At 35.7% G+C, this 11,198-nt stretch overlaps 4 protein-coding genes across 4 annotated transcripts; 2 read left to right on the top strand and 2 right to left on the bottom strand.

Annotated features, from left to right (window-relative positions):
• Positions 1-431: 431 nt before the first annotated feature.
• Positions 432-2,271, top strand: LOC129571345 (lipase 3-like). Its single transcript, XM_055451138.1, has 6 exons — positions 432-765; positions 851-1,043; positions 1,137-1,185; positions 1,275-1,584; positions 1,644-1,781; positions 1,874-2,271. The coding sequence occupies exons 1-6, from the start codon at positions 553-555 to the stop codon at positions 2,225-2,227; spliced, it is 1,257 nt and encodes a 418-aa protein (XP_055307113.1). The 5' UTR covers positions 432-552; the 3' UTR covers positions 2,228-2,271.
• Positions 2,272-6,285: 4,014 nt separating this feature from the next.
• LOC129571346 (uncharacterized) lies at positions 6,286-8,441 on the bottom strand. The gene is made up of 9 exons (XM_055451139.1): positions 8,366-8,441; positions 8,157-8,272; positions 7,870-8,097; positions 7,577-7,790; positions 7,386-7,504; positions 7,187-7,312; positions 6,944-7,121; positions 6,669-6,876; positions 6,286-6,599 (listed from the first exon to the last, which is right to left on the bottom strand). The coding sequence occupies exons 3-9, from the start codon at positions 8,047-8,049 to the stop codon at positions 6,392-6,394; spliced, it is 1,233 nt and encodes a 410-aa protein (XP_055307114.1). The 5' UTR covers positions 8,050-8,097; positions 8,157-8,272; positions 8,366-8,441; the 3' UTR covers positions 6,286-6,391.
• A 96-nt stretch (positions 8,442-8,537) lies between these two features.
• LOC129571348 (uncharacterized) lies at positions 8,538-10,200 on the bottom strand. The gene is made up of 3 exons (XM_055451141.1): positions 9,829-10,200; positions 9,484-9,700; positions 8,538-9,396 (listed from the first exon to the last, which is right to left on the bottom strand). Exons 1-3 carry the CDS (start codon positions 9,839-9,841, stop codon positions 9,195-9,197), a joined length of 432 nt encoding a protein of 143 aa, XP_055307116.1. The 5' UTR covers positions 9,842-10,200; the 3' UTR covers positions 8,538-9,194.
• Positions 10,201-10,649: 449 nt separating this feature from the next.
• LOC129571347 (probable maltase) lies at positions 10,650-11,198 on the top strand (the record flags this gene model as incomplete). The annotated part of the gene is given in 1 exon segment (XM_055451140.1): positions 10,650-11,198. A coding segment is annotated over 1 exon segment (549 nt), but the record flags the coding sequence as incomplete, so codon positions are not given.

The following is an 11,198-nucleotide window of genomic DNA, read 5'->3' on the forward strand; positions in this document are numbered from 1 at the left end:
TATTGATTATATTAATGAACCAACGTTCGATATTTTTGTGCACGTGTTGTACACTGCAATGTTGTTGAGCAGCATAACCTATAGGGCCATTTCTGTACTCTTGAATTCCAGATTACCTGTAAAAACTCTAACATTTCCCTCTTTATTTGCATTTGTTGAACATTCGCAATCGCTATGAGATTTATGGGTGAATTTGCGAGAGTTAATACCCACTAGCAATCGCAGAGAGTGTAATTTCGTTACTGAGCACTGAATTTTCTGACTAAGGAGTCTGAAGCGGTTTTTCAAAACGCATTTACGGTGCAATATTTTCATTGCAAGCAAAGATCCAAGATGTTTTTCAATTTTACTAAGGTGGATATTTGCAAACGGCCTGCTCAGCAACGGAAAAACACTCTCTGATCTAGCGTTATAGGAAATGCCCATGGGCAATGGATTATTCATGCATAAGTACACGAGATATTTGACGTAGAGTTTTGGAATATTTTTGCTATAAACTATGTAACTATGTTGCTGAACTAGCATTTCAGTTCGATTTGTTGAGTTGCGAAGATGGTTTCCTTGTGTTTTAAAACGATTTTCGTGAGTTGCCTCATTTTGGCATTGACTCAGTTTGGAAGTGTTCAACCTAGCGTTTGGTCAACAATTGCAACCAGAATCAATAGATGGGCCAGTCGAATGGTGGATATAGTTGGACATCCATATTCTCGAGCGGTGCGAATCTTTCAGAGTCCAACCACAAAAGCTTTATGCAAAAGAAATACGGTATAGAAATATATATCAGATACACTTTATTTGTAATAGAATGTATTTTAATATTCGTGATTGAATATTTTGCATATAAAATCAGGATCAACTCATTGAATACTATGGCTACCAATCTGAGGTGCACAATGTAACAACGAAAGATGGTTACATTTTAACTGTATTCCGTTGCAATTCAAAGAAAGAATTTTCGGGTAAAAAGAAGGCTGTGATACTGCAGCACGGCGTTTTGTCTTCATCAGACGACTTCACAGTAAACATTCCGAGCCAAGCATTGGGTGAGTTAAATACATATGAAAAACAAAACATTCTTTTGCATATATTGATTTTGATCAACTGTTTTGTGTTGAATGTTATATACATCATGCCAGCATACGTTTTCGCAGACAACGGCTATGACGTCTTCTTACCGAATTCCAGGTTCGTTTCTTTCTAATCGGTTTCTAAATGTTTTTTCTTGTTTTTTTTTTCTACACGAAAATCGTTTTGGTTTTTATGTCCAATTCCAGGGGAACTTTTTATTCGAAGAAACATGTGAGCTTGAGTACAAGCGATTCACAATTTTGGAACTTTTCCTTTTATGAACTGGCTATCTACGATTATCCCGCTGTTATTGACTACGTACGACATGAAACGGGCAATTCAAAAGTTTTTCTCGTTGGCCACTCACAGGGCACTACCACTTTGATGGCTTTGCTAGCCGAGCTACCTGAATATAATCAATATATAGCTGCGGCAAGTCTCATGGCACCCGTTGGCTACTTAGGCAATTCTGGAATAATTTTAAAAGCTTCCAGCAGAGTTAGTCCGATGTTGAAGGTTCGGCAAATATTTTCAATTTTGCGAATGAGAAAAAATAATCTTTCAAATATTTTCAGTTGTTCCAGTATAGCGAATTTCTACCAAGAGCTGGCCTAAGTGATATAACCGAATCATTTTGCTCGATTGATGTCACCAATTTTTGTGGTCTTATCATTGATCAAATTTTCGGTCAGAGCATCGATCAGAGGAATGATGTGAGTTAATCTGCATTCATTGTTCTGCACTGATCAAGGCATTGATACAAAAAAAATGGTTAAAATTGTGTTTTATTGTGATTGCAATACAGACGATGATGATCTCTTTTCTGTGTAAAATACCAAGCGGCGCAGCAACTATGCAAATCATCCAGTTTGGACAAGAGGTGAACTATGGCTTCTTCGGCAAATATATGGACGGCTCGAAAATTCCTGATGATTTTAATCTTTCGCGCATTGATGTGCCAATCAGTCTACATTATTCACCTATTGATAAATTCACAAATCCAAAAGATGTAAGTCGACTGATTTCAAAACTAAATCATACGCTGGCGTTTGTTCAAACCGTCGATTCGCCTCAATTCAATCATATCGACTTCGTCTGGGGTAAACACGCTGCTTCTATTGTTTACTCAAAAATTCTCGAGTTTTTTTCAAAATATTAATAAGTGCTGGAGTTGATTTGTTCTGTCATTAATAAAACATTTCAATAACTAACAATGATAATATACTTGCATTCCATTTATTCATTGTGTCTACGTAATGTGCGCCATTTTAATCAAGGTTAGTATTAATATGCCTAAAAACAACTAAGTTGTTTGGAAAACCATTTTCGATAAAAATATCGATAATAGACTTCCACTGATCTAGAGTGGCTTTTGATGCTGGTCCATCAAAGGATGATTTGTTGTCAGCTTCTCACATCCTTCGACGAAGAAAAAAATCATTTCATTATTTCTCTTATTTCAATTTAGATTGAGAACGGTTACTTTAGACTTCGATCAAGAATTAGTTAACCGAAATGAACAATATATTTCAGAAGTCCCTAACATCTTAGTGTGCGTGAGTTGTGTGTAGCGACTAACGTATTACACACAACGTAAGTGTGTTTGTGATACACTAGCGTAAACCCAGCAGACTATGTGTTACCGTAAGCAACATTAGGCAATACCGGGCAAACGTCACACGCATACATGCACATATATGAATGGTTTGGGGCGAAAATGTAATACAGAAAAGTTGAGCGGAAAAATGTCGATGATGAATGAGCGGAAAAGGGATAGCTATATAGTAAACTGTATAGTAAACTATACAGCTATCCCTTTTCATTTGACATTTTTCCATCTAATGGACATTCAACGAACTTTATCATTTTTATAAATTCCAGGAGATAGTGGTTGATAAATGCTCTGAAATTCGTTTTCAAATCACTGTTCCGAAAACTAACAAATAGGAAGAATATCAAGTCATGTACAAACGAATCGTTGTAGTACATTTGGAAATCGTAAATTTTTATTTGTGTTGATTTTGTTGTGTTTGTATCTGAAAAAACGAATTCGTATGAACAGTGATGAATATTTGATATCAAACATTTGTTTGAACGCACCATTTTTAATCATAATATTATTTGTCCATAGGTCTGTGTGAACAATCGTTTTATACGGCGTATCAATAGCGTTGTCCGTGTCGGAAAAAGAAAGCTGACGAGCTCTCATATGATTTTCAATTGAAATACGCCTTTCTTTGGATAAATTTTCGATACGACGCAAGTCATCTTGTCATCAAATATATTCTAAAATTGGAAATTATTTTTGATAACAATCTATGTTACACTGATTTGAATTATTCGAAAAATTACCGTATTGTCACCACTTGAGGAAATGACTTTTTTCAAATTGGGCTTCACTTTCGCATTAAATATATCTGGCTGCAATCGTTTTATCGCTATGCACAACGCATGAAACTTTGCTAAGGTCTGTGGATTAAATTAGATTTGAAGAAACGTTCGTTTATACGCATAAGATCATATAAAAATTACTTTAAAATGGTTAGCGTTTCTTCTGTATCGAAGCGAATGAGCTTATCTCGGTTGAAATAATTTTGAATTTTCCCATTTTCAATCAGCAAAATCGCATCTAAATCGGCATGTTCTGCACCTTTAATTCAATTATTTTGTAAATATTTCCTCACTCAAATAAGATGTGTGTTTAACTTACTTGGATTCAACGAAATGCGTGACCCTTAACATGGAATAAACGCATTCGGGACATTTGCCGTTTTCTGTAAGAATTCTAAAGCAGGGATGATATCCGTATAGAAGCGCACTTCTTTCACGAATGACAGTTCCGGTTTGAAAATTGATGCAAGAAACGGGGTTGTAATCGGCGTTTTTACCACTAGATGCAAGTGTCCTACCTAAGAAAGAAGAATGTCGTTTATTTTTTCACAAAAAAAATACACAAAAATTGAGCAAAAAAAAATTCCACTAAAACAACTCACTTCATTGGAACCATTTCCATCAGTGACTTTCACTTCAAGCGATTGATGAACTATAGCTCCAAAATTTTCGCCTGGTTTTAAATGTATATTCTAATACATTTGTGTCGCTGAGCATAAAAATGGGAATACAGATCTGTTACAGCAACAACCGAACATAAAATTTTGTTCCCAAAAAATGTTACATGAATTTCTATCCAACGCGAGTGTAACATGAGCTAATACTGTTTCTAATGCAACTCATGTTACACTCGCGTTAGATAAACGGTGATAAACATTGGAACACGGAACATTGCTGATGAGTTCGTTTAGTCGCGTTCATGAGGGCGTCTAACGGCATGCACAGATCGAAATGAACTTCACTGAATGCGCTCATCGGAAATTCGTGTTTTACTTTGTTTTGTTAGTCTTATGCATAATGCATATGTTGCGACTGTATGTCTCTCACACAGTTCGCTGCTAGTTATTTTGAGTTAATTCAAGCATAAGAGAAAGGAATGTAGAGCATATACAGTCAGTCAAAAAAGTGTTCGGCCACCTTCAAAAAAAAAATTCTTTCGCAATTTTTTGTATATTCAATCATAAAAACCGTAACTGTTTTTGTTTATTCAATAAATTTGAAGTATTTTCTATCTTAGCAAATTTATTATATTGTACACATTTTGGAATATTTTTGAGAGGTTTTTTCTCGCAACCTTCAAATTCGACGCAAAAAAAGTATTCAGCCATTCATCGATTTCATGATTTATTCCTATTGTTTTGACATTTATCGATGACAGATGCCAATTAAATTTTTCAATATTGTGAAATACAACTAAACTGTCACTTAGTTGAATGATTTTGCGCATTTAGTTAGCTTGAAAACCGCCGAATCGTTGGAAAATGGTGAAATCTAAAGAAACGACTTTCGAGGAGAGAAAAATCATCATAAATCTTCACAAAAATAATAAAAGTGAGCGAGAAATAGCTGAAATATGTTCAAAACCACGATCAACCATAAACTCAATCATCAAAAAGTATAAAACAAGTGGCGTAATACTGAACAAAACAAGATCGGGCCGGCCGTCGAAGATCAGCGATCGGCTGAAAACGAAAATAATCCGAAAAATCAAAATAAATCCAAAGATTTCGGCACCAAAAATTGCAGCAGACATCGCTGGCACTGACAATGTTGAAGTTTCACCGCAAACAGTAAGAAATGTTCTGAAAAAACATGGGTACAATGGCCGGATCGCACGGAAAAAATGTTTGATGAGTTCGGCTAATAAGGCCAAGCGTTTGGAATTCGATATTCGTCATGCAAACACACCTCAATCGTACTGGAATAAGGTGATATGGTCGGATGAAAGTAAATTTGAAGTATTTTCATCGAATTTTGAGCTAAAGTGTGGCGAAAACCCGGCACGGAGTTACAGCCAAAAAACCTAACACCAACCGTGAAGCATGGCGGCGGTTTCGTGATGGTGTGGGGTTGCATGACTGCTTCGGGTGTCGGAAAATTGGTGTTTATCGATGGAAGAATGGACCAGTATGTGTACAAAGGCATTCTTCAAAGAAATTTGTTGCCAAGTGCTCGCCAATTGAACATTGAATCCGACTTTGTGTTCCAGCATGACAATGACCCCAAGCACACGGCAGGAAGTGTGAAGGAATGGTTGTCCAAAAAGATCGAAAATGTGCTTGAATGGCCAGCCCAGTCACCTGACCTCAATCCTATTGAACATTTATGGGACCATTTGGATCGAAAAATACACCAAATCAGCATCAGTAGCATAGCTGAGTTGGAAGCCACGATTGTATCCGAATGGGCCAAAATCCCAACGACTGTGACCAAAAATTTGGTCGATTCAATGCCACGTAGAATGCAGGCGGTTCGTCGCGCAAAAGGAAACCCAACAAAATAATAAATATTCTCTTTTTTCTTAAAAAATCATGCAATATTGATGCTTGGCCGAATACTTTTTTTGCGTCAAATTTAAGTATCTCTCAGAAAAAGGTCCCAAAAACATTCTAAAATGTGATTAATATTTTAAATATGCTATTAATAATAAAGAAGTTCAAGTTTAATAAATAAACAAAAATTGAATTGACTTTGAATAATTATTGCACAGAAATATGAAGAAAAAAAAATTGTTCACAGGTGGCCGAATACTTTTTTGACTGACTGTAGGTGTCCGAGGAAATCGAAGAGTTGCTTCAATGCGTTCGAATATGACTTTATGCCAAATTTTATTTGATGCAATTATTTTTTATTCAAAAAAAAATCAAGTTCAACATTTATAGAAACTAATAAAGTCTATTTCCGTTTGCCAATTTAATTTGATCATTGAAAATTAAATGAATGCATTTTCAATGAACATATCAATGATGAACTTCCATTGATCTAGGACAACTTTGGACGCCGGCCTCTCCATGGGGGAATTCCGCTTATTCACTTCATGCAGTTGTGGCGTTGAATCGTGGTTCGCCTTTGTAACTTTGGCCCTAATTAGCAAGCGAAACAGTAAGATATGGGCCTTGTCTCGTATTTCACTCCACATCCTAGAACGAAAAGAGGCATATATTTCCGAAGAACATGCAAATAATTATTCTAAAATGAAAAAATCTTACTTTTCCGAAGTATAATCATCCAACGGACATTTAAAAAAATCCATAGTTTTTCTGAATTCCGCCAAATAGTGATCGATCAATGATTTGAAATTGCTTTTCAAATCACTATTTTGGACGCTCGTGAATAAAAAGAAAATCAAATCATGCATAAAAGATTCAAAGTAGAAAGATTGGAAGTCATAAATTTTCACTTTCGTTGGTGTGGCATCTAATGATGAAAGAAAAATGTTGTATGAAATAAGAATTGCCATTTTTCCGTTTGCATTTGAGTCTACCTCTTTTGGTCATAATATTATTTATCCACAAATCTTTATGAACAACCGTTGTATATGGCGAGTCAGGAGCACGAGTTAGGATTTCATTGTATTCTTTTCCGTTTCTCGTGACATTTTCAATTTTATTTCGCATTTCCGGAGAAAGACCATCAAGAAGACGCAATTCACGGTAGATACTCTGCATGATATTTTGATATTAAACTTTAACTCTTCTGGCAAAATCTTGTTTCTAATGAAAAATACCTCAAATTGCTTGTCATTTTTTGTAGTTGCGTCGAGCGGCAGCAAATACGGATTCACTTTAGTGTTGAATAATTCCGGTTGTAATCGCCGCATTGCAATACACAGCGCATGAAACTTGGCCAAAGCCTACAAGATTGAAATTTTTACCATTTCACCGAATTATTCGATTTTATTTGGAAGACAAATGAATAAATATTACTTTCAAAGTGGCCATGGCTTCATCTCTACCAAAACCAATGGATTTATCGCCGTTAGCAAAATTCTGAAGTTTCACATTCTCCAACAGTAGAACGGCATCTGAATCGGCACTTTGTGCACCTGAAATACCATCGTTTAAAAATGATTTCATTTCCCTTTATCGACTGTAGCTAATGTATTTACGGAACTTACTGGGATCTAAAGAAATTCTCCATCCCAAACTTTGAATAAAAGCATCCAATCTCTCATCTTCTGGAACATTTGTTGTTTGTTCAAACTGTTTCACAGCTGGAATAATATCCGAATAAAACCGAACTTCTTTTACAAAGGAAATTGCCGGTTTGAACAGTTCGGCTAAATATGGGCTTGTAACCGGTGTTTTAACCACCACATGTAAATGTTCGGGCTGTGAAGCAAAGAGAATTTAATATATTTTCATTGAAAATTCAAACGCTTGTTTGGTCAGATCGTAGCAAGGCACTCACTTCATCAGAAAGATCATTTCCAGCCACTTTCACATCAACCGATTGAACCACTGCTCCAAAATTGTCGCCAGGTTTGGTTAGTGCCTTCAACGAATATTCCAACACTTTTCGGTTCAGATGTTGCTCTAGGAACTCCGTGAAATTTCTTATTTCAGTCAACGGTCCCGTTTGCTCGGACATTTTCAATGGGTCACAACGACAGAGTGTATGCACAAAAACTGCTTCATTCTGTGATTTATTCGCACTTTTATAGAAAATATCTTGCAAATTTATCGAAAAACAATTACCGATAGCTGGCCAGATAGCAAATGTGGCAAAATTTGCGTTTTTTTTCTGAACTGGATAGCATGATTGCTGCTCTTATTTCCGTATCGAATACGTTAAATGCGGTTAAATGAACCTACTTTGTAAGAAAAGAAATACAGTGTCCGTAAGCGTATGGAAGAACTAACCGCAGAAATGTCAATTCAAAAACTGATTACAAATAAATACATACAAATCATAAGTCAGATAGATCTGTGCTTAAAAATGAATCCCGATCAGTCATTCGGATTCATTCTCCGACCCAATTACATAGAATTGGTTTAAATTTTCAACATTTTATTATTCCAAACTATAGTTGAACAATGTGTGATGAAAGAAACAAAAAATCTATTGACTAGATCGAGAGGAGAGTATGTGAAAAAATTCTAATATATTTTGAAAGAGGAGATTATGATTTCTGTTGATTCTATCTGCGTTAAAAGGAAGTATGTTAGCATCCCGTCTAGCCTCCGCGGTTTTTCACGGTTTTCGCGGAACTGATAAAAGATAACAACATGGTGTCTTCGGCAAAGTTGTAGTACTCGAGGTTTTCTATAACATTGCTGAAGACATCTATCTCTTATCTCTTATCAGTTGCGCGCACATAAAAAAGCAAATTTTATATAGAACTTTTTTTTTCTTATCATTTTTCGCGCTTTTCGCGGAACTGATAAGTGATAAGGGATATTTGACTTCAGCAATGTTATAGAAGACCTCGAGTGCTACAACTTTGCCGAAGACACCAAGTTGTTATCTCTTAGCAGTTCCGCAGAAACCGTGGAAAACCACGAGGACCCGCCAAAAATGAACATACTCGCCTTTAACCATTTTTGAGTCGAAAGCAACTTACTCTTCTCTTTCATAACAAAGTCAGATGAACTTACTCTCCTCTCGATCTAGTCAATAGAAATACCATATCAATCATTTGAAAAAAGAAGAAAAGAAAAAGTAAAATTTTGCATTGATTCAAATTCATAGAGCCATTTTCGTGTACATCAATCAGTTATTTAGAAAAATCCAGTTTAAATCAGTCCATTCTCTGTGAATATCTCAAGGATGCACTTCCATCGACGTGCAAATGATTTGGTTCGGCCATCTTTTCTGAAGAACGCGTCTTGTGATATTTTATCCAATGTTGAATTTTCATCCGATACACTATTCTTGACCACAAACAGCACACGCATTAGCTCTCTTTTCGCTTTATCTTGGATCTCAAACCACATCCTGAATGAATTCAATCAATCGTAATTTACGAATGAGTGAGTTGATTGAATTAAAAAAACTTCAAATGCCATAGCAAAGTATACTTACTTTTCGTACGTGTAATCTTCCAATGGACAGTTCACGAGCTGCAAAGTCATCAAAAACTCGGAATGATAAAAGTTGATAAATGATTTAAATTGTTCTTTCAAAATATCGCAACAAACACTCATGAATAGGAAGATTGTCAAGTCACAAACGAATGACTGATAATAACAGAGTTGAAAATCGTAGATCTTCACTTTTATCGGATCTTTTGCGGCTTCCTCTGAATATTATTAAATAAAATGTATTTAATGTGACTTGTTCATCATAATGATTATATTTATGCATTAAAAATGATGTCACATGTAAAATAGGAAAACAGATTGATTGGTTTGAAATGTCCGAGTTTACCTTTTTTTATCATAATATTGTTGGTGAAATCCGGTTATAATAAGAGCTGTTTAACAAGTGATATGAATCAAACATGCGAGTGACGTGAAATATGAAGCAACGCAATAAATGTGCGGATTGTCACCGTTTCTATGTCTACGATAAGCACAGCAATCATTTCAGCAGCCGATGACTGGTGGAAAAATGGTCATTTATATGAAGTGTAACTACGTTCGTTCCAAGACAGTGATGAATACATGAACTTCCAAAATATTACAATTAAGTTTAGTATTTAATGTATCTAATCTTAATCAATAAATGAAAAAAATTATGAACTGATTTTTTCCACTTCAATTGGGGAATTTTTGTGATTTGAGCTAAGCGTAGTCCACTTGAATTATCTCCATTTCAATGCCAATTGTTCTGTTTTAATAACAATTTCGATTAAAGAATGAAATTTAGCCCACGCTTTTGTCACAGGTGACAACAACACAGGTCTGTGTTTCAAAGTCAAATAATTTGCTGACAAGCAGAACAATTCCAAATCGTAGTAAAGGAAAAATACCAGTTTGGAATCTATTCAGTTTTACACACGAATCATTTACACCGAACATATTCTTCCCTGTTTTCAAGTACGTTTACTTATTCATTTATTTACAAGTTTTAATCGTGCACTTACGTAGTTCGACACACTATATAAACCGTGAGCACTTCACTGAATATTTTAGTTATCTTCTTGGTGTTTTGTGTGGATGGAAAAGTATCACTGTCAGATTTAAAAGTGTTAAAACCTAATTTTAATAAATTTTGTCTAAAGAAGTTTTGTTGAGTGTCACAGCACAATGTCGAAAATAGTTCTACCGATTTTTGCTCTTGTGATGTGTTCAATCACAGGCCAAACGTTAGCAACCGACGATTGGTGGGAATATGCACACTTTTACCAGGTTTATCCCCGTTCATTCCAAGACAGTGACGGCGATGGTGTTGGAGATTTGAATGGAATCACATCGAGACTAAATCATTTCAAAAACATTGGAGTGACCGGAATATGGTTGTCGCCGATTTTCAAATCGCCAATGAAAGATTTCGGCTACGATATCTCCGACTATAGAGAAATTCAACCGGAGTACGGAACAATGGAAGATTTTGAACAATTGGCGCAGCGATGCAAGGAATTGGATATAAAACTCATTTTGGATTTCGTACCAAATCACAGTAGCGACCAACATGAGTGGTTCCAAAAGTCATCCAACCCAAACCATCCTGAATACGAAAAATACAAAGATTATTACGTTTGGAACAAAGGGAAATTATTGGAAAATGGAACGAGGATACCACCGAGCAATTGGGTTGCTGTTTTCCGGAGCAGCGCATGGCAATGGTCGGAAAGC

This window comes from Sitodiplosis mosellana, unplaced genomic scaffold (assembly GCF_009176505.1).
Source record: "Sitodiplosis mosellana isolate CC-2019 unplaced genomic scaffold, AAFC_SMos_1.0 Smas_scaffold_2061, whole genome shotgun sequence".
NCBI classification, from domain to species: Eukaryota; Metazoa; Arthropoda; class Insecta; order Diptera; family Cecidomyiidae; genus Sitodiplosis; species Sitodiplosis mosellana.